A 23,827-nucleotide genomic window follows, 5' to 3' on the forward strand; every position below is an offset into this window, starting at 1 on the left:
TATATATTGACCTTTTATTTTGTAATCTTGCTACACTCACTTATGAGGTCTTACGATGTTTTGGTAAGTTCTTTGGGATTTTGTGCATAGATATCATTTTGTCTTCATATAAAGATAGTATTATTTCTTCCCTGTAATCTGTATGCCTTTTATTTTTATTGCCTATCACATTGAAGGAACAGAAGTATAATTTTGAACAGAAATGGTAGTGTTAAATAACTTTCCCTTGCTGCTAATCTTAGAATGAAAGCATTCAGCCTTTTGCCATTAACTCCAATGTTTTCTTTAAGATTTTTATTAATGCTCTTTTTTAAGCTGAGAAAATTTCCTTCTTTTCCTAGTTTGTTGAGAGGAGAGATGAGACATAGAAAGTCTTTTCCTTTGTCAGAGCAGTGTTAGTAAGAAGGTAGCTACCATAAAAGTGGGTAAGAAGACAGCTAAAATGTAACAAAATTATGTAAGGTAAGTGTCCTTGATATTTTTCCTACAGAAATGAAAACTTAGGTTTTACACAAACATCTTTACAGGAATTTATTTATAATAACCAAAAACTTGGGAACGACCCAAATGCCCTTCAAACAAATTGCAGTATTTTCATATAATGGAATACTCAATTAAAAGGAAGGAACTGTTGACAAATGCAACAAATTGGATGAATCTCAAAAACATTGTAGTAAGTGACAGAAGCCAGTATCAAAAGTTTACATACTTCATGGCACCATTTTTACATTTTCAAAATGATAGAATTATATAATATGATAGAATTACAGTGATAGGAAATATCATTATTCCAATGTAATTTTCTAGTGTTTAATTGCACTAAAATTATATAAGAAATGATATATATATATATATATCTTCTCATTAGGAGAAGCTAGGTTAAGGGCACATGAGAGCTCTGTAGTACCTTTGAAACCTCTCATGTGTCTAAACATTTCAAAATAAAAAGTTTTTAAAATGTATATAGGTAGTGGACAAGGAGCCTGGGGGCTACAGTCCATGGGATCACAAACAGTCAGGCATGACTGAGTGACTGACACACACACGCAGTGAGCACAATAAAGTAATAAAGACAGAAAAAATTCACATTAATCCAAAAGAAGGCAGAAAAGGAACAAAGAACAACTACATCAAATAGAAAACAATTTACAAAATGGTAGGTTTAAATCCAGTTTTCTCAATAATTGCATTAAGTGTGAATGCTCTAAACCCAGCAATTAAAAGACAGTAACTGTCAGATTACATTAATTATGTGATATCTATTAGAAGTTCTCTTTAAGTAAAAGGTTGAAGGTTAAAAATAAATGAATGAAAACAATAATCAAAAGAAAGCTGAAGTAGATATATTAATATGAAATGATGTGGGCTTCAGAACAAGAATATTACCGGGATTGGAGAGGAGACTTACATAAAGATAAAGGAGTCAATTCATCAGTTACTCATTAGAGTCATAATTATGTGTGTATCTGTTAACTAAAACTAATAACAAACTTTTTTAGAAAACAGAAGAGAAATAAATATCTCTGAAATAATTTTATGAATCTTAGATCAATCTGATACCAAAACCAAACACATCAGAAGAGAACTACAGACCAGTATCCTTCATGAATATAAAAATCGTTAACAAAATACTAGCACATTAAATCCACCATATGTAAAAATGTATTTATACCAGCAATATAAGGTTTGTATAACACTGGATTAAGTAATCACCGTATTTCACCACATTACTAACATAAAAATGGAAAATCATTTAACTGTCCCATTGAAGACATTTGATAGAATTCCACATCCATTCATGATAAAACATCTCAGCGAACTAGAAGTAGAAAGGGATTTCCTCATCCCAATAAAAGACATTTTTGGAGAACTTACTATCAACATCATCACGCTCAAAGACTGAATACTGTTCCCTAATATCAGAAACAAAATAAGAGTCTGCTCTTACCACTTCATTTCATCACTGTTTACTTCAACATTGTTTCTATAGCTGTGTAATAGGCTAGAAGAAGAAAGAAAATATATGCAGATTGAAAAGGACAACATGATTCTTTGCATCTAAAAACAAACAACACTTCAACCTACTAGAACTGAGAGAATTTATCAAGGTCACAGGATTCATGTTCAAGATACAAAAAGGATTTGTAGTTCTATAATACTAACAATGAAAAATTGGAAACTCAAATTTGTAAAATACAGTTTACAATAGTATCAATAAGCAGGAGCTAATTTTGGAATAAATTCAACAAAAAATAATTCACTGAAAACTATAAAATGTTGTTTAGCAGCAGCAGCAGCAGAGAATACAAAGCAAACTTAAATGACAAAATAGATCATTTTCATGAATCAGATGATTTGATATAGTGAAGATGCCCATTCTTGTATATAAATTAATTTATACACTCAACATAATGCTAATCAAAATCTCTGTAATATTTTTTATACAGATTGACAAACTGAATGTAAAATTTATGTGGCAACCAGTACAAAGCACTTCCTGTAGCCAAAATAATTCTGAATGAAGTTGGAAGACTCACACCACATAATATAGTTACTGTAACGTTGCAGTGGTAAGACTTTGTGATGTTGGCCTAAGAATAGACATTTAAACTAATGAACCAGAAAAGAGAGCTTAGCAATAGATATTCATCATTTCAGTTCAGTTCAGTCGCTCAGTTGTGTCCGACTCTTTGCGACCCCATGGACTGCAGCACGCCAGGCTTCCCTGTCCATCACCAACTCCCAGAGCTTACTCAAACTAATATCCATTGAGTCAGTGATGCCATCCAGCCATCTCATCCTCTGTCATCTCCTTCTCCTCCTGCTTTCAATCTTGCCCACCATCAGGGTCTTTTGTAACGGGTCAGTTCTTTGCATCAGGTGGCCAAAGTATTGGAGTTTCAGCTTCAGCATCAGTGCTTCCAATGAATATTCAGGACTGATTTCCTTGAGGATGGACTGGTTGGATCTCCCGGCAGTCCAAGGGACTCTCAAGCGTCTTCTCCAACACCACAGTTCAGAAGCATCAATTCTTCGGCACCCATCTTTCTTTATGGTCTAACTCTCACATCCATACATGACTACTGGAAAAACCATAGCTTTGACTAGATGGACCTTTGTCGGCAAAGTAATGTCTCTGCTTTTTAATATGCTGTCTAGGTTGATCATAGCTTTTCTTCCAAGGATCAAGCGTCTTTTAATTTCATGGCTGCAGTCACCATCTGCAGTGATTTTGGAGCCCAAGAAAATAAAGTCTATCACTGTTTCCATTGTTTCCCCATCTGTTTGCCATGAAGTGATGGGAATGCATGCCATGATCTTCGTTTTTTGAATGTTGATGAGTTTTAAGCCAACTTTTCCCCTCTCCTCTTTTCACTTTCATCAAGAGGCTCTTTAGTTCTTCTTTGCTTTCTGCCATAAGGGTGGTGTCATCTGCATATCTGAGGTTATTGATATTTTTCCCAGCAATCTTGATTCCAGCTTGTGCTTCATCCAGCCTGGTATTTCACATAATGTACTCTGCATATAAGTAAAATAGCAGGGTGACAATATACAGCCTTGACATACTCCTTTCCCAATTTGGAACCAGTTTGTTGTTCCATGACAAGTTCTAACTGTTACTTCTTGACCTGCATACAGATTTCTCAGGAAACAGGTAAGGTGGTCTGGTATTCCCATCTTTTGAAGAATTTTCCACAGTTTGTTGTGATCTACACAGTCAAAGGCTATGGCTTAGTCAATAAAGCAGAAGTAGATGCTTTTCTGGAATTCTCTTGCTTTTTCAGTGATCCATCAGATGTTGGCAATTTGATCTCTGGTTCCTCTACCTTTTCTAAATCCAGCTTGAACATCTGGAAGTTCACAGTTCACGTACTCTTGAAGCCTGACTTGGAGAATTTTGAGCATTAGTTTGCTAGCATGTGAGATGAGTGCAATTGTGCAGTAGTTTGAACATTCTTTGGCATTGCCCTTCTTTGGCATTGGAATGAAAACTGACCTTTTCCAGTCCTGTGGCCACTGCTGAGTTTTCCATATTTGCTGGCATATTGAGTGCAGCACTTTCACAGCATCATCTTTTAGGGTTTGAGATAGCTCAGTTGGAATTCCATCACCTCCACTAGCTTTGTTCATAGTGATGCTTTCTAATGCCCACTTGACTGCATTCCAGGATGTCTGACTCTAGGTGAGTAATCACACCATTGTGGTTATCTGGGTCATGAAGATCTTTTTTATATAGGTCTTCTGTGTATTCTTATCACCTCTTAATATCTTCTGCTTCTGTTAGGTCCATACCATTTCTGTCCTTTATTGTACCCATCATTGCATGAAATGTTCCCTTGGTATCTCTAATTTTCTTGAAGAGATATCTAGTCTTTGCCATTTTGTTGTTTTCCTCTATTTCTTTGCATTGATCACTGAGGAAAGCTTTCTTACCTCTCCTTGCTGTTCTTTGGAACTTGGCATTCAAATGGGTATATCTTTCCTTTTTTCCTTTGCCTTCTGCTTCTCTTCTTTTCTCAGCTATTTGAGTGCTCATTTACCATTCTGTATATCCTAAGGCTCTTAAGAATTATGCTAAATCTTCTCTGCCTGTGCTCTACAGGTGGAACAAGAAAGCCTGGTTGACAGCACATCTGTTTACATCATGATTGACTGAATATTTTAAGCCCACTGTTGAGAACAGTACTCAGAAAAGCTTCGTTTCAAAATACTACTGGTCATTGAGAGTACCTGGTGTGATGGAGGTATACGTTGAGCTTCATGTTGTTTTTATACCCGCTAATACAATATCAATTTTGCAGCCCCATGAATCATGGAGTAATTTCAACTTTCAACACTTATTCTTTAAGAAATACATATCATAATTCTGTAGCTGCCACAGAAAGTGATTCCTGATTTGGATCTGGGAAAATTCAGTTGAAAACTTTCTGGAAAGTATTCACCATTCTAGATGCCATTAAGAACATTTGTGATTCATGGGAAGAAGTCTAAATAGCAACATTAACAAGAGGTTGAAAGAAGCTTGAGTCCAACCCTCATGGATGAGTTTGAGGGGTTCAAGACTTCAAAGAAGAAAGTAACTACAGATGTGGCAGAAATAGCAAGAGAACCTGAAGTGGAGCCTCAAGCTGCAACTGAATGCTGCAATCTCATGATAACTTTATTTATTATGTGACAAGCACTCTTTCATTCCACAAGAAGAGCATAAACCAAATCTGGGCCACTTATCCATTTCTGCCACCTGTCATGGCCTGTGATCTCAGAACCATTAATCAAGGAGCCTAAACTGTGACAGGGCAGCCACACCACTTGTTTTCAAGTTGCTGAGGGATGATGCACTAGGACTAGGGTCTTGACAGGATAAGCACAGTTTCCTTTGGAGTCCATTCCGTTTGATCCCTTATAAAGCCCGAACTTCTTTTAAGAGCACAGGGCCAGCACCTCAAGTCTCAGAACAGATTGTTTGCCATCAGTGGAGATTTGCAGACAGTCATGATAATTCTTCAGTAGAAGCAGTCACTTCAGTGGATGAGTAAAGAAAGTGGTTTATTGAGATGGAACCTATTCCTGGTGAAGATCCTATGAAGGTTGTTGAACTGACAAAGGATTTAGAATATGACATAAATTTAGTTGAGAAAGCCACAACAGAGCTTGAGAGGATTGATTCCAGATTTGAAAGAGGTTCTGCTGTGGGTCAAATGCTATCAAACAGCATTGCATGCACAAGAAAATTGTTCACATAAAGAACAGTCAATTAATGCAGCCAACTTCGGTGTTGTCTTAGTTTAAGATATTGCCTCAGCCACCCCAACCTTCAGCAACCATCACCCTGACCAGTCAGCAGCCAGCAACACTGAGGCAAGACCCTTCATCAGCAAAAAGATTATGCCACGCTGAAGGCTCAGATTTTTAGCATTTTTCAGCAACAAAATATTTCTAAATTGAAGTATGTATATAGTTCTTTTAGACATAATGCTATTGCACACTTCACAGACTACAGCGTAGTGTAAATGTAACTTTTGAATGCACTGGGAAACAAAAATTCATGTGACTCCCTTTCTTCTAATATTTGCTTTGTTTCTGTGATCTGGAGTTGAATCTCCAATTGAATCTCCAAGGTATGCCTGTGTGTAGAGAATGCATTGGAAGGAGTAATCCTGTAGGCAGGGGTGTTGCGCTGGTAATCTAGATGATCTGAACTAAGGGTGGTGGCTGTACCACATCTTAAATTGAAAGAAAGGAATAATCAAAATATATTAAGACATTAGTGATTGATTGAATGTGAAGGAGAGTTTGGTAAAAGTAGGATCTAGATGTTTTGCTTGGCCAACTGGATTGATGTTTGTGTACATAGTTCCCCATTAAGTATGATCTATGCCAAATTCAGCAAGACTCAAGCCTTGAGGTAACAGAAGGTTTGTTTTATACTGTGCAGCATCATATTGGAAGTGCTTTACTTTTTATTGAATCACTTGAAGAATTATGTCAAGAAATTTAAAGATAATTATAACTATCTAATGATAGTTTATATAAATTTGAAAATCTTGATGAGAAAAAGAAGGAATTTGAAGAAAATAATGAGTTTTCAAGTAAATGCCAGAGAAGGCAATGGCAACCCACTCCAGCCTCTTGCCTGGAAAATCCCATGGACGGAGGAGCTTGGTAGGCTCCAGTCCATGGAGTCGCTAAGAGTCAGACACGATGGAGCAACTTTACTTTCACTTTTCTCTTTCGTGCACTGGAGAAGGAAATGGCAACCCACTCCAGTATTCTTGCCTGGAGAATCCCAGGGACAGCGGAGCCTGGTGGGCTGCCGTCTATGGGGTCGCAGAGTCAAACACGACTAAAACGACTTAGCAGCAGCAGCAGCAGCAGCAAGTAAATGCATTTGTGTGAGTATACTTATCAGTTCAGTTCAGTAGCTTGGTCGTGTCCAACTCTTTGTGACCCTGTGGACTGCAGCATGCCAGGCTTCCCTGTCTTACAGGATATGAGTATTATAGGATTTGAGTTTAAGAGTATATTTACATTCAAATCAGTTCTAATGAGGTGGATGAAACTGGAGCCTATTATACAGAGTGAAGTAAGCCAGAAAGAAAAACACCAATACAGTATACTAACACATATATATGGAATTTAGTAAATCACTAAAGGTAACTCTGTATGCAAGACAGCAAAAGAGACACAGATATATAGAACAGTATTATGGACTCTATGGGAGAGGACGAGGGCGGGATGATATGGGAGAATGGCACTGAAGCATGTAAATTATCATATGTGAAATGAATCACCAGCCCAGGTTCGATGCATGATACAGGGTGCTCGGGGCTGGAGCAGTGGGATGACCCGGAGGGATGGGATGGGGACGGAGGTAGGAAGGGGAACACATGTACACCCATGGTAGATTCATGTCAATGTATGGCAAAACAAATACAATATTGTAAAGTTAAAAAATAGATAAATAAACTAATTTTAAAAAAAGAGTATATTTATAAGATATGCAATTTTATTTTATTTACTTTTTTTTTTTCTCTTTTTTGGCCATGACACAGTCTTACGAGATCTTAGTTTCCAGACCAGGGTGTGAGCCCAGGCCCCTGGCAGTGAAAGCATGGAGTCCTAGCCACTAGACTGTCAGGGAATTCTCTAGGATATGCTATTTTTAGAGGCATATATTTAATTACTGCCTAAAATTAAATGAACTCTTTATGATTTGTGATATTTAATTTTTAAAAAGTGTAACTTCATAATAAATAAGCTAACATGTAACATGTAAAATCTTGTCCTTGTCAGCTCTTCTGAGGAAATAAGTACTTCCCACATCCATTTATATCACTGTTTTTACACTCTCTATTCATTGTGGTTAGAGAACAATGGACTCAAAAGGACCTCTGTGGGCCATCTGGCCTCTTACTTTACTCCAGGCAGAGTTACCATGTAAAGTCTTCAGACAAATGGATCTCCATCTATCCTATTTTTATAAACCTCCAGAATAGATTTCTTCCTCATCTTTTCTCTTTTTCTCATATCCTACAATGTCTTAGAGGGCTTTCTGGGTAGCTGAGATGCTAAAGAATTAACCTACAATGCAGGAGACCCCAGTTCGATCCCTGGGTTGGAAAGATCCCCTGGAGAAGGGAATGGCTACCCACTCCAGTATTCTTGCCTGGAGAATTCCATGGACAAAGGAGCCTGGCGAGCTACTGTCCATGGGGTTGCAAAGAGTTGGATAAGACTGAGCAACTTTCATTTTCACTTTCACAATGTCTTAAGCAGATGTGAATAACAATATCAGTGCTTGCAATTAGGTCGTGTCAGCAAATTAGGTAATATTAATATGATAATTTTGTATATATACAGTGCAGTACTATATAATGGTTTTGACATATATCATCCATGTGCTGTACAAACATTTGTGCTTTTCTGCCATTTGAGTTTAAATACTTGTACTTCTTAGGGGGATAGAGGCTGTATAAGTTTTGTTTTTTATATATTTATTTGGCTGTACAGGATCTTTAGTTGTGGCATGCAAATACTTAACTGCAGCATGTGGTATCCAGTTCTCTGACCAGGGAGGTCTCTGTAGAAGTTTTAAACATGTTTGCTTTTACATTATTGAGATCTCTGTTTCAGATACTTCTTAACAAGAAATTTAATAATGATAATGGTAACCATAAGTGCTTACCAAGGAAATGACCATAAAATAATTAATGTTGCTAGTACAACATTAATTAATGTCGCTAGTACAAGTCAATTGTTGAAGAATCTGTGGTAATTACTTTTCTTTCTCTATACCATTATTTTTATTCCTCTGTGATATTTGCTGAGAATATAACAGGTGAAAAAGAACAGATTCTTTTTTTAAATTGTAGTTGATTGAGAATGTTGTATTAGTTTTTGCTGTACAGCACAGTGATACAGTTATACATATTTATACATTCCTTTTTATATTTTCCATTATGGTTTACCACAGGATATTGAATACAGTTCCCTATGCTATACAGTAGGACCTTGTTATTTATCCATTCTCTGTGTAATAGTTTGCACCTGCTAATCCCAAATTCCCAATCCATCACTCCCGCATCCTCTCCCTCCTTCTCAGCAACAAGTCTTGAACAGATTCTTTAAAGATCAGCCTAATACTGTCCTGTACTTCCCTGGTGGCTCAGACAGTAAAGCATCTGCCTACAATGCAGGAAACCTGGGTTCAATCCCTGGGTTGGGAAGATCCCCTGGAGAAGGAAATGGCAACCCGCTCTAGTACTCTTGCCTGGAGAATCCCATGGATGGAGGACCCTGGTAGGCTACAGTCCATGGGGTCGCAAAGAGTCGGACACGACTGAGCGACTTCACTAATACTGTCCTAGAAAAAAAACAGATGTAAGTTGTATGCATGGTTTAGCCAACTCTCAGTTATTTTCTGGTACCTTGCAACCGTATCTCTTTAGAGAAAACCATTTTAAGAGAAATGCCAGCTATTTTTCTATGAAAATGATGAAATCAATGCATAACTTTAAATTTCCTGTCACTGTGGGGATGGCAGCATTTCTTAGTGCTTTATAAACTTTGCAAAGGCAAATTACTTTCAACACAAAGCAGATTTTCTGTCTGCTATGTTGCCTCCCCAGCTTAAACAGGGGGAATCCTACTTATACCGTGCAGTGAGGCTTAATGAGGTCACTGCAATGTTCCCTGCTGCACAGGGACTGAGATGTTGTGAGACTAGGGTGCCTCTTCCTGAGCCAGTTCTTTTTTTGAGGAAAGGGTCTCTGGCTCTGAGGGCTTCACTAGTTGCTCAGTAGTAAAGAACCTGCCTGAGGCAGGCACTGTAGGTTTCCTGTATTAGTAAGGAGGTGGTCAGTAATAATAAAGTACAAATAAAACAATGATATTTTCTTTTTAGAGGAGGAAGATGGTATATTAGCTACGTGGCTATGTGGAAATGAGGAAGGCTTTAGTAAAGATGGGAAGATATCCACTCAAGAACTAAGAGTGATTTAGCCAAGGTCTCTCACATTGCAGGCAGATTCCAGCAGAGCCATAAGGGAAGCCCAAAAATACTGGAATGGGTAGCCTGTCCCTTCTCCAGTGGATCTTCCCTACCCAGGAATCGAACTGGAATCTCCTGCATTGCAGGCGGATTCTTTACCAACTGAGCTATCAGGAAATCCATTTTGAGGTGGCAGGAATGGTTAAGTTTGGAGTCACAGGTGGAGGAAGAAGAGAAGAAATATGTCTCTTGTATGAAAGGAAAGGAAGTGAGCAATGAGTGAAAAAAAAAAAAAAATAAGGAAAAGTAACAGAATTCTCAAATGATGAATTCTGTTTTCTCTGGGCAGTGGGAAGTTCGAGAGTTAAGAGACATAGGTTCTGATTTTGAAGAAAGTAGCAAGGTTAAAATTGTTTTTGCTGTTTACCGGAGAAATATAGTAAAAATATGAGCTAACACTCTTACAGTGTTTACCATGTGCCAGCTGTTCCAAGCATATTTTATTCACTAACTCATTTAATTTTTACAACTACTCTTTGTGTAATAAGTACTTTTTATCCCCTTTTATGGGTAAACCAAGGTACAGCATTTAAGTGACTTGCTCAGAGACTCTCAGATTGTAAATGAAGGAGGCAGGATTTGAACATGGACAGTTTGGCTACAAAGTACATACACTTACCTATCATTTCACTAAGGTAGCAGAATAAATGTAATATTTGTTGGTGACCATGGGTTTAAGGTGACTTTTGTTTCCCTGTTACTGATCTCTGTTCAGATATGGAAAGAGAAGATACAGAATTTAAAAATCTGTACATTCTATGTGTTATCATTTTAAATGCCCAATTAAGATTTATTCATGCTTAGTCATACAAAATTGATTACCTTATTGACGTGATCAATGGATGGAGTTTATAAAGAAATTGAGAATGTTTTTCAAAATTGATTCAGTTTTTAAAGAATTAGATTAGCCCTTTTTTTTATTTTTTATTTTTTTAATAAATTTATTTATTTTAGTTGGGGGCTAATAGATTAGCTCTTTTGATCAATGACTTTTACAATCAAACTCACATGAAATAAACTTTATGAAAAATATTTTTAAAGTCCATAGTAATGTTGCCTTTACTTTCTAACTTTGCCTAAATTTGGTTAACACAGTGGAGTAGATCATTCATGGGAATATTCTCTCTCATCCATCTTTGCCTGATAGATAGAAAGATAGATTAGATTGAACAATTGCTTTATAATAATATCTTGTTCCAAAAAGTTTTATGGAAAGGTTTAGGATCCCAGGTTCTTTTGTAAAATTGTGTTGGTTAAGGTATTAAATTGGGGTTACTCTCTTCTTACATACAGTATTGTAGCCCTTATGCTTCTTGGTGTGAAATAGGCTGCTTGCAGAACTTGGTCAGTGTCAAAAGATTAGATGTATTAGACATGTTAGATTTCTATTTACAGATGTGTTTATAAGCCTGCTTAGCAATAAGAAAATCACACTTCTTATAATTCACCCAAGTTATCTTTGGAAGTTTCCTGTGGGAATATTTTGGCATGGGGTTCTGTAAAAATGTTCAGAACACTGACAAGAGTATAGAATGACCATTCTTCCCTAAAAAGTTGTCTTCTACCAGATTTGAAAATGTTTCTTTCAGGCTGATGAAATGGTTTCTAAATTAACAACCATTGACAGGGGGAAAGGGAGAGCAGAAGACAAATTCCTAGCCTTTGTTTGTGGTGGTCTGCAGGGCAGGTGAAGTGAAGTGAAAGTCACTCAGTCATGTCTGACTCTTTGTGACCCCATGGACTCATGGAATTCTCCAGGCCAGAATACTGGAGTAGATAGCCATTCCCTTCACCAGGGTATCTTCCCAACCCAGGGATCGAACCCAGGTCTCCCACATTGCAGGCAGGTTCTTTACCATCTGAGCCACTAGGGATGTTAGAGGGGTGAATAAGCAATGTTCTCTTTTACTTATTACTTTCCTTTCCTCATTTAAAATCATTTTAAAGGATAAAAGACAAATTAACTATCATAAATTTACAAATCAGTAAGAAACATTATAGGGTGAAATAGATAAATGAATAAAAACAAGAGTCAGAGAGGCTATCAACTGATGAATAGACAAGTAAAATGTGGTATGTCCTCACAGTGGAATGTTACTTGGCAATAAAAAATGAAGTTAAATACTAAAAAATGCTACAACATGGATTGAAAGCATTATGCTAATAAGTCAGTCACAAAAGGCCACATATTGTGTGATTCCATTTGTATGAAATGTCAAAATAGTCCAGTCCATACAGACAAAAAGTAGATTAGTGTTTGCCTAGAGCTAGGTTGATACAGGGGCCTGCAGTGGAGGTGGTGATTGCTAAGAGATGAAAGATTTTAGGGAAATGAAAACATTCTGAAATTGTGAAGGATGCACAATTCGAAATGTTCTAAAAACTGTTGAATTGTATGCTTTAAATGGGTGAGTCTTATGGTGTGTGAATTATATCTCAATAAAGGGTTGTTTTTGTTTTTTTTTAAAGCATCTGGATTCTTCTTTCTACTCTGGCTGCCCTAGTTCACCACTTTCCTCAACAGCTTCCATAGTAGCCCCAGGGTAATTGCTGCAGTATGCTGTGCTGTGTTTAGTCCCTCAGTCATATCTGACTCTTTGCGACCCCATGGACTGTAGCCTGCCAGGCTCCTCTATCCATGGGGATTCTCCAGGCAAGAATACTGGAGTGGGTTGCCTTGCTCTCCTCCAGGGGAGCTTCCTAACCCAGGGATTGAGCCCAGGTCTCCTGCATTTCATTCAGACTCTTTAACCATCTGAGCCACCAGGGAAGCCCAAGAATGCTGGAGTGGGTAGTCTATCCCTTCTCCAGGGGAACTTCCGACCCTAGAATCTAACCGGGGCCTCCCACATTGCAGGCGGCTTCTTTACCAGCTGAGCTAGCAGGGAAGCCCTGGTGTCAAGTGCAGGTTTTAGCATCCAAAGCAAGGAAGTTTTCCATAACGTCCGTTTGTCAGTGAGCATTTTTGTTTGTTTGTTTTTGAAGCTTCCAGCAGACTTCCCATTTTCCCTGTAAGTCAGAATCACTGGGGAGTGAAAGCACTAGACTTGCTTAGACCAATCACAGTTCACCTCTTCTTGACTAATAATAGGTTGAAGAGTTGTCCTTAAAGCATGTGCCTGGTGGTGCAGTGGTCAAGAATCTGCCTGCCAGTGCAGGAGATGCAAGAGACATGGGTTTGATCCCTGGGTCAGGAAGACCCCCCCAGAGCAGGCAATGGCAACCCACTCCAGTATTTTTGCCTGGAAAATTCCATGGACAGAGAAACCCGGCAGGCTACATACAGTCCATCAGGTCACAAAAAGTTGGACATGAGCACACACATGCACACCAGATATGTAACAGATCTGCCATTTAGTCTAGGGTTGAGGACTTCAAAACTTAAGGAGAAGCTTCTTTTAGCTCATGCTCCCTTAGCTACAAGTAATAGGTGCTAAAGAAAAAGCTATTCTGATAGCTATTCTGATAGTTACAACAGTAAGGAAGACTTTATTCAAGGAGTTGACTCTATCTCAGTAGAGTTTGCAATAGGAGTCAACTCTATTGCAACTGAGGAGAGAGATCACTCGGCTCTGAACACAGTAGAGAGAGCTGGGGATTTATAGCCAACAAGCAGGACAAAGGGGTCGCTGGTCAGAAAATTACTAAGAGGAGACATCAAGGGCAGGGAGATTTTGCTAAACTGGTTGCTCCTGCCAGCAGCAATGTTTGTCTCAAAGATTAAACTATGCATGTCTAAGTGCATAGGCTGGTACAGTGAAACTATGGATTGCTCATTAAATCAGTTATGGTTCCTTTGGTCACTCACTCTTCTACTTGGATAACTGGTAATTCTAGACTTTCTTGCAGCAGGGATGTGTGCATTTATCAGATCAAAACCAAGGTCAAAACAGGATTCTTGCAAAAAGAAGGCCAGGAAATTAGCTGTAAATAGTGAGGGTTAGGAACTTGATCAGATATCAAGAGTGGGGGCATTCTTGATAAATTGACTTAGCAGGATTCTTGCTAAAATTGGACCTGGAAAGGGCGAGACTTGGAAGGCCAAAACTGAGGCCTAGTTGAGAAGAGGGCTAAGAGGAACGTAACGGAAGTTTGGTCAAGGAGAAAGTCTTTGTCATAGCTCAAGTTTGGTGTTTTTTTGCTCTTTTCCCTTCTTATTATTTGATTAAAGACTGACAACTTAAAGTAACTTTCCTCAGGTCTTTAATGCAATGTAGGTTTTTCTTTACTTTTACTTCAAAAAGTATGATGTATACCTATTCACTGAAAAAAAATTTAAGAAATAAATTGTATAACATATTCTCATTATTTCTGCATTTCCTTAAATGAGACATAGTGTATAGTCTTCATTAATTATTTAAATTAGAACTTTGGCTCACAGACACATTACTAACAGACCAATTTTAATAAAATGAAATGAAATTGTGAGCACTACAGCTTCTATAAAACCTGAACCAGTGTGACCAAAACACTGATCGTTAACAGGACCTGCCGTTCCTCTATAATACGCACTTAAAATACTTCAAAAGCAAACTTCTATTCAGATAACTTAAAATATGACAATGCAGTGACTTTTAATCAGACTAGAACTAGAACAGGGAAAATGCATGTATGGTTCATTTTAAAATGCAAACCTGTGCAGTTCCCAACCTAAGAACCTAAGAGAATCCCAAAGTCCCTTTGCTGTGTAGAATTTTTGGTTCTGCAAACACATTTTCTCCTCAGAAGCAACATCACAACGATAGCTAACAGGTTAGTCCCAAGAGACTGTTTAGCCCACTGAACTTTCTTAATTGAATTTATAATATTAATAGTAACCATAAGCCTTTCTGAACCTGTGATTGGGAGGAAAAGACGGAAAGGGGCTTGAGCTTTGGCACCAGAAGTTTCTGGTTGTACTGAGGAGGGGGTGATGGTAGTGGAGGAGACTCGGGTAGAAATAGCTTGCTTGTGAAGAAGTGGAAAATGCATCTGAGACTAGGGGTGCAGTGATTATTTAGTCTGTAAGTCTGCAGTGGTTGGTAAATGAATGTACCTTAAAAATACTCCAATTTGACATGTACTTTTTGAAAGGCTTATCACAGTAAATATAGCTCTTTAGGCAAACATGCAGTTTATTAAAGTGGTTCAGTTACCATGGCAACATATCTGGAATTTATAGCTCCTTATTTTGAGAGGGCTTCATTTCCACTCTCTGAGGCACTGAAATCCAAGGCTAAAGTTCTTAACAGCCTCCAATCTCATTGTATGAATTTTTAGTCTTTAGAAAACTTAGACGTACAAAATGTAGCTTGGAGAGAATCAGTCTTGTGACTTGATAGTCGTATGCATGAATTTTAAATTGGTATTTTTCAATTTAAAGTGTTTCCTATTTTAAAAATTTTTAATTATTATCAAAGCTACATATGATCATAATTTAATGAGGAGAAATAAAAATTTCAAAAAAAAAAAAAAAACAGTCCCCTAAATTTATACCCTGGAGGCAACCATGTTCTTTTCTTATAGCTGATTCTGAGGGATTTACTTCAGATCCCTCAGCAATGGGTTTATCTTGCTTCTTGGTTTGTATTACTGCTTGCTTTGTAATTTTAGGTGTCATCAAATGGTTTCTCTATATGGAAGATAAAATTTTAGCTCTTTCCGTCTCCAGCCCTACCCTCACACCCAGACCTTTCGCCTGTTCCCATTCTTCAAACAGTGATAGATAGGGAGATAGACAAATTGATAGATTGATGGATCAAAAGATAGAAGTGGATGAAGAGATAGGGAGAAAGTTACAGTTTTACTAATTTTATATAAATTTATACTAATTTTGGCTTGATCAATATTCAACTTGTATGTTATTAGAACCATGTTTATAATATTTACAAATGAACAGTACAATATACTATGATATGTTTTTTTCTTTTATGACTCATTTTTCACTAATTCAGCCTCAAACTTTACCTAGTTGTCCAATCTCCTCTCAATATCTTTAAATGTTAGCATTGCGTCACTTTTATCCACTTAACAGAATTTCTCCTGTAGCATTTGATCAGCTGCAGTCTGGACAGTTTTTCTTTAGGTTTGCTGTAGAACTCTCATCAGGGATTTTTATTTATTTCTCCCTTGTGCTGAATTACTTCTTTTTCAAATATATATATATAATTTTCTTTATTTTTTTATTCCCTTGTTTTGCTGTACATTTTCCAGTAGCCTCGCAAGAAAGGGTACATTGACAGTAAATTGTTTGAAACTCTGCATATCTGAAAATGCCTTTGTTCTACTTTTATATCTGATTTTTAATTTGGCTGGATATGAATTGTTAGTTAGAAGTCATTTTCTCTCGTTCAGTATCGATGTTGAAATAGCCAATGCCATTCAGATTTTTTTATTCTCTTTTGTTTCTGTGAAATCTGTTCCTCCCCTCTCTAGAAACTTGTAGAGTTCTTTGTTCCCAATGTCCTAAGATTTCATGATTATGGACCTTGCTGTGGGTCCATTTTTATCCATTATGAAGGATCTTCATTGGGCATTTTTCAGTTTCCATTTTGGAAACTTCCAGTTTTAAGTTCTATGCAATATTCTTTTTTTTTTTAATTATTTTTTTCTGTGTTGTTTTCTAGAGCTTTTATTATTCACATATTGTTTTCATGGTCTGGTTCTCTAATTATATTTTATATTTTCATCTACTTCCTGGAAGATTTCCTCAGCTTAGTAACCAGTAGATTTTTCATTTCTGCTATTATAGTTTTAATTTCTAAGAGAATTCTGCCCAACCCCCCCCACTCTTTTTTTTTTTTTAGTATCCTTTTGTTCTAGTTTAGTTTTTTTCTCTCTCTGCATTGTTAATCTATTCATGTAGGTTGCTTTCCACAAATGTCTGATGGTTTTTTTTGTTTGTTTGCTTGCTTTTATTTACAAGACTTTAAACGCTAACTAGGACTCTTCATGGCTATGTAGAGTTTCCATGTTTATTGAAGGATAATAACTGAGTGATCTGATTGGGATGTCTTGTTGAGGAACCCCAGTGTCAGTATCTTTAGTCTTCTTTTTACTGGTCTGGTTTTCCCGAAAAGAATCGTTTTACACGATTCTTCTCCCTTGCCTAGGTCTCTGTTCGGGGACCGTAGGGAATAAAAAAAGTGGAGAGAGAGGGTCAGATCTAACCATTTGTTATGTAGCTTACATCTAACCCCCTTGATTTTTGCAGGATGACCTACCATCATTGTAGGATTCCTCTATCTGGATAGCCTCTGTTTTGCCCTCTCCAGAAAACAAATTTATAGTTTTCTTCCAGGATGGATTGGGAGGTCACCTCTTATGTGGAATGGGTAGAGAAAGGCTATGGATCAGCACGGCATATATTCAGCTACTTAAAATTTTTTCAAACAGTCCTCCTATTTTAGCCACATCCCTATCCTCACTTCCAGAGGTGACATTTCCTGATCCTTTTCTGATCACGCCATTTTAAACCGGGTACTTCTCAACACTCCATACTGGCAGCTTAAGAACTGTCAGGTTGGCTAATCAGTTACCAGGCGTCTGTCTGCTTTTTCACTTGCAAAGTTTTGTTGCAATTGATCCCTCTCCAACCTCTTTTTCTCTATACATTTTTCTATCATTTAAATATAGCACTGAGGAGTGGAGGTTAAATTTTTTCAGCCTGCTATCTTTTCCCAAAATGTCTAATTTTTTTCAACGGTTAAGAGATACTGTATTCGTGTTTTAAATTTAATTCATGCTATCCATTTTAAATTTAACTCCGATTTAATTCATCTCATATTGATTTCTTATGCTTAACCGGTAACCTGGCCTCTAGCTAGCTAAGAAAAGCCTATTCAGTATGAGCTTTCATGATTTTTCTCCCTTCTGCCTCACGATTTCTTTGTCTCCCTCCCTGTTTTCTCTCACCTCCCTACTGAGCTCTTAATCCCATCACTCCAGCCTCTTCTGCAACCTGCTCCATCCTGGAGACAAGCACAATCCCCTCATTTCTCATTTTTCTCAGTCTTTCTACACCTTTAACAGCCTTTTTGTAAATCTACCTTAGTTTCTTAGTTAAAAAGAAATGAAAAAACAATTTTCCTTAACCCTTAAACTTCAGCTCAGTTTTCTTATTCTATTTCAGTTTCTCTCTCACACACACAAAATGCCATTTATTTGACTTTTCACCTTCCATTTTCTCCTTCACTCTATTCCACTTACTCCTTCTATATGAGCTTTTTTTTTTTGAAAATTACTTTCTGAACAAAACCACCAATTGCTTCCTCGCCACGGCTTATTTGACTACCCACTTTGCTTTAAGACTCCTTCCCTATCTTGTTGGGTTTTTTTTTTTCTGTCTAATTCTTATCTTGTTCTTATTTTACTTCTCAGTTTTTTCCCTCTCATGTTCCTCTTCTTTCACGTGTTGCTTTAGGTGTGGGCTTCTACTATAGGCTGCCTTGAGGACAAAACAGTTAAAGTTCATGGAAACTTACTGATTTTCAGGCTTTTCTTACTTTATTAAAGTGGAATGATTTCTTATAAACATTTTTATGACATTAAGGAGGTTTAACTTTTTATATTTAGGCAGGTGCTGTAAAGGATTATATTAAGATGATGCTTCAGAATGATTCACTTAAATTTCTGGTTTTTGCTCACCATTTAAGCATGCTCCAAGCTTGCACAGAAGCTGTTATAGAAAACAAGGTAGGTTACCATTTATTTATAAAACACTACTTAGGATGCAGTTTTTATATCCTAAACATCAATTGTAGTTTTTATAATTGAGGTGGGGTTTTTTTTGCCTTCTTTAGATTATGGGATGTATCTCTATAAATTATTATTACATATTTTATTGCAAATTATACAAATGTATATATTTTTAAAATTATACTAATATTGGGATCAACAGAGGGCGCAGTGGTAAAGAATCCTCCTGCCAATGTGGGAGACGCAAGAGATACAGGTTTGATCCCTGTGTTGGAAAGATCCCAGTAGGAAATGGCAACCTACTCCAGTATTCTTGCCTAGAAAGTTCCATGGACAGAGGAGCCTGGCGGGCTACAGTCCGGGGGGTTGCAAAGAGTTGGTCACGACTGAGCACGCACACATACGCTAATATTATATTTCCATTGTGTTGATAATATACTACTAATATTTCCCTTTTATACCACTCATAATACTCCACTGATCAAATCAAATGGATACTATGCTGCCTTGATAGGCTATCGTGTGAATTCTGTTTTTGTTATTGGATATACCATTTGAGATTGGTATAGGCAGTTAAAATTGTTGTTTACCCACATGGTGGCCTAGAATGTGGGTGATTTTGAGGGGAAAGGAAGAATAAATTTAGACAGTTTTGTTACCCAGCTGCAGTCATACTTTTTAAACATCTAGGCAGCCTACTTTATTGAATATTATTATTAAGATTTAGTGTGGGTGAGTCTGAAACATACACCCCGGTAAGCACCACAAAATCTGCTGGCTTCACTGCCTTTAGGTCAACCTTGTTCCCCCAAAGCACTATCAGAACAGTAAACATTTTTTCTTTCCAAGTTTAAACCTGAAGCCCCTCTGTGTATGCTAAGGCCTTCTTGAGATGCTCTGGATCAGCCAGAGGAAGTTCCTGACAAATTAAAAGAGCTTAATATCCATGTAACATCAGAACCACTTGCTGGTGCAGGTAGCTTTTTTTAAAGGGAGGAATAAAGCCATGTTTTTTAAAACTTTGTGTACTTTTTTCAAGTATTTGCTAATTAGTCATTAACATTACCAAAGAAATAATGCTAGTCTTTCCTTCATAGAAGGCTTTATGATAATTTAACATAGTAAAGTGCTATATATTAAAGGGATGCTTTCTAATTATCATATAGTATCGGTGATAGATCCCCTGAGGAAGAATTAACTAGCCTTAGAAATAATTTTTAAATGATTGAACAATATTAGATTTTTAATTCTGATTCCGCTATACCTTAAAACCATTGGAATCTATTCCAATGTGTCTCTTCTTCCCATTCCCACTTTACTGGTATGTTTAGAATTCCGTTTAATGCCACTAAGAGTAAAAAATGTAGGTAGTCATGATGTTGGAGGTTAATTTCTCCTAAACTCTTCTTTGCCTGACAGTATGTTTTCTTTAGAAAGACCCTCAGAAGATTTTATAGTCTCCGTTGATGGATCACTGGTCAATTTATATCTGTTTATAAGACACAGAAAGTTGATAAGGGACATTCTATTAAATCATTAATTTGCTGGTTCGTTTATAAAACTGTGTCTCAAGTATTTAAGGCAATATTTTCCATAAAACTGCATATAAAAGTGAGACAGTTTAAAATTCAGGGCTTATGCCTGTTTTTACAAATTTGAGTAATAAGTTTTTAAAAACTATTCTGACGTACACTGACTGCTCATATTTTCTAAATTCATATTGTTCCTAAGAGACAGCACGGTTCAATTTAGTACTTAATATTTCCTTCTTTTTTAAAAATGTGTTTGGGTGTCTTGGTTCCTACCTCAGTGGAGATGACTGAATCACATATTTCTTTTAAATTTAATAATGGGGAAAAGATGACTCAAATGCTACTTTAAAAAAGATGTTTTCCCAGTTAATGTTGCAACATTTCAGGACTACTCTTCCTGAATCCCAAATACATGGGCTGAATCCACTTTTTCTCACATGTCTGACTTTATTTTCACTTTGGAATTAGTGGTCCTGTAACTTTAAAATTAGTCTGATCCATCTTTTAAAGTTTGCATATCATTTTACCTAGAACATTACTGAAGACAATAATCCAGTTACGATTATGGAACTCCTGTTATATCTGTGACATCACACTTGGCATTGATGGTATGAAGATGAATTAGACATAGATACCACTCTCAAGTATCTTAAAATATTTAAAAATAGGAAATTTTTATAAGCAGGTATTAAGAAATCTGGTTAAGAGTCTTCTTATACAACATTTACTAACCTATCATTTTCACCAGTTTCTGTTTTATTGTATGAAAATAAAAATAAGCTGTAACATGTATATAATAAGATGGGTACATAGGAGCTTGTCCTAATTTTGCCATTTCCCTTGTTGTTGATGGTAGATTCGTTACATCAGGATAGATGGAAGTGTTCCATCTTCAGAAAGAATACATCTGGTTAATCAGTTTCAAAAGGATCCTGAGACTCGTGTGGCTATCCTCAGCATTCAGGCTGCTGGTCAGGTAAGAAGTTTCATGTCTGAATTTGATAATGAAATGTTGAGATAATAAAAAAGCCATTAACCTTAACTATAACTTCCTATCTGGTGTAATAAATACTCATTCCACCTTGGAGAGTGCTAGAAAGTGTAACAGAAGGAGACCTCAACACCTCTGATTATAAGCTTCCTAAATTTTCAAGTAAAGAATTTCCTGAAAGAGTCAAGTTAATTTCATTATAATGCTTTTCCATGATCTTTTGTATAGCATTTTGTCATCCTTTTCTTACAACACTTATCTTTCTTGGTTGTTTTCATCAGAGTCTATGAGGCAAGGTGGCCTGAGAAAAAAAGAACTCTACTGTATTTCTGAATTTTTTGTGGAATGCCCTTGGTTTGTTCCTTAGAATTAGGTTTGGCTACAAGTAAATGAAAATCCAAATTAACGATGACTTAAATACACAAAATTTTACTCTTGGATACAGGCAGTCCAAGGCTGGTTACCACTCCTAGCAGGTATCTCTTATCTAAGAGTTCTACTAGAGCTCATATCTGTGATCCAGGCAGCTGAATGGAGAAAGGCATGCTACATCTCACTGGCCTGCAGTTATTCCCAGGGCCACAACTGTCTTCAAATAAAACTGGAAACAGTAGCCTTTATTGGTCATCAGGTGTTATGTTACAAAGGAGTAAGAAAAGAATAGATATTGGTCTGTACTACCCACTGTAAAAGGGGACCCTTCTGAACATTTTTCCTACTAGCATTCTAGAATATTTTGATGTAAATATCTAAGCCAGGATATTTAACAGAGGGAAAAATAATTGAGCATATTGTTGTTAAATATCCAACCTGGTATATGGCAAATCTGGCAACTTCTGTGGATTCTGGAATCTGGACCAGGGCCAAAGTTCTCCTTTTAGTGAGCTAATTGATGTATATAAAATTGTCTATATAGAGAGAATCCATGAAGATGAAGAAGTTAGTTTTATATCTGTTAGACTATTTCAGCCATAGAAAATATTATCAAATAGAGTTTAAAAGTAGAAATAGAGTACCAATAGCTTGGGAGAAGATAAGTAGGAAGAATCTGGGCAGGAAAGTCTGGGAGTGACCTGATAAAAGACTTTCTGAAATTAAGATTGTACAAGGCACTCACATTCTATTCAAGGCTGTATTCCTGAAGGCCTTGTATAATTCAAAACTTAATACTCTTGAATACTATTAATAAAATCTTCATCAGAATGAAGGAAAGTAGAAAGGGCTTTGTCCTGGATGTTTCTGAATCTTCCATTGTAGTTTAGTATTAATAGCATCTTTGAGTGATTTGATCTTGCCAACATATTTTCCCTTTTTTCTTGTATGGTCATATGATACTTTTTACACTTTTATGATACTTGTTACTTTAAATGCTACTTAATTTTTTTGCATTATCTCTGATATTTTGCAGCATTTCAAATTCTAAATAGCAGCACAGTTTAACATGGTGTTTATTTGACTCTGTTCATGTTTTTATTACTTCTGTTCCAAAGTGGTTGATCTTCAGCTTGAGAATGAGTGCCACTGTTTAATAAATGCTAATATGATGTTGTTATGTGATATTAAAATATTTTAAGTTAAAATAACATCAAAGCAGCACAGCAGTCATGAAAGTCACTCACAGAAGTTCCAGGGCATGTGAACAACAGCCATGGATTAGATGACACTACCACAGTACAGTAGGTGTTTATATTGACCACGTAATACCACCCACTACTGTGTGGCAATAACATAAGCATAGTCCACATTTCGCTCGACCTACCCACTTTAAAGTCATGCATTTTTTAACACAGTTTGAAGAGACTTGCATTATTTCATATATTAGTTATAAAACAAGACCTAGTTAATACTTTTAATGTCATACTGTTTCAAACTGATATAAAATACAGTTGCACAAAAATGCAACTGTATTGTATACATCAAGATACAAATCAGTAAACATCAGAGTCTTTGGGATGCAACATGAGAAATTCCATAGATAGAAAAGGCTTTGACCTTAGACATGGTTTTCTTTCTTTATAAAACAGAATGAATTAAATGAATAGAGGATGTCATTGCTCTCTGCCTAGTTGCTATGGATACCATGTGTTAGAATTATATTCTCATTTATAATGATTTTATTAGATTTTCCAAAAGTAATGTGAACCCAGTATACATCAGAGGATAAAGTGATTTTGTTTATGTATACATCCGTCAAACTGACTTTTGAAATACTGAAATACCTTTTACACATGTTCTTTGTAGTTCACCTGACTAATTTGCAGTAAGCAGTCTTCATTTACCTGAATTAAATTTTCTTAATTTGACTTAAAATGAGAGACTGATTTGTTTTTAAGTCCTTCAGTGTTCTCTTGTCCAGTGAACATACTCAGAAAGACTTTATTATACATGGCTCTATGTTAAATTCTCAGTTTATTTGCATCTCAGTTTCTTCACTTTGAGCTTCCCTGGTGACTCAGACATTAAAGAATCTGACTGCACTGCAGGAGACCAGGTTTGATCCCTGGGTCGGGAAGATCCTCTGGAGAAGGGAATGGCTACCACTGTGGTATTCTTGCCTGGAGAACTCTATGGACAGAG

At 36.7% G+C, this 23,827-nt stretch overlaps 1 protein-coding gene across 26 annotated transcripts in view; it reads left to right on the plus strand.

The window, feature by feature from the left end:
- The window catches only part of ZRANB3 (zinc finger RANBP2-type containing 3), a 270,266-nt gene that overhangs the window by 194,569 nt on the left and 51,870 nt on the right, over nucleotides 1–23,827 (plus strand). For all 26 annotated transcript variants that reach the window (XM_081579194.1, XM_081579188.1, XM_081579182.1 and 23 more), the window contains 2 exons: nucleotides 18,605–18,724; nucleotides 21,116–21,235. In XM_081579194.1, the coding sequence (XP_081435320.1) occupies nucleotides 18,605–18,724; nucleotides 21,116–21,235 (240 nt within the window). The remainder of the gene's footprint in view (nucleotides 1–18,604; nucleotides 18,725–21,115; nucleotides 21,236–23,827) is intronic.

Source organism: Giraffa tippelskirchi, chromosome 3 (assembly GCF_054371585.1).
Source record: "Giraffa tippelskirchi isolate mGirTip1 chromosome 3, T2T-mGirTip1v1.2.pri, whole genome shotgun sequence".
Taxonomy (NCBI): domain Eukaryota; kingdom Metazoa; phylum Chordata; class Mammalia; order Artiodactyla; family Giraffidae; genus Giraffa; species Giraffa tippelskirchi.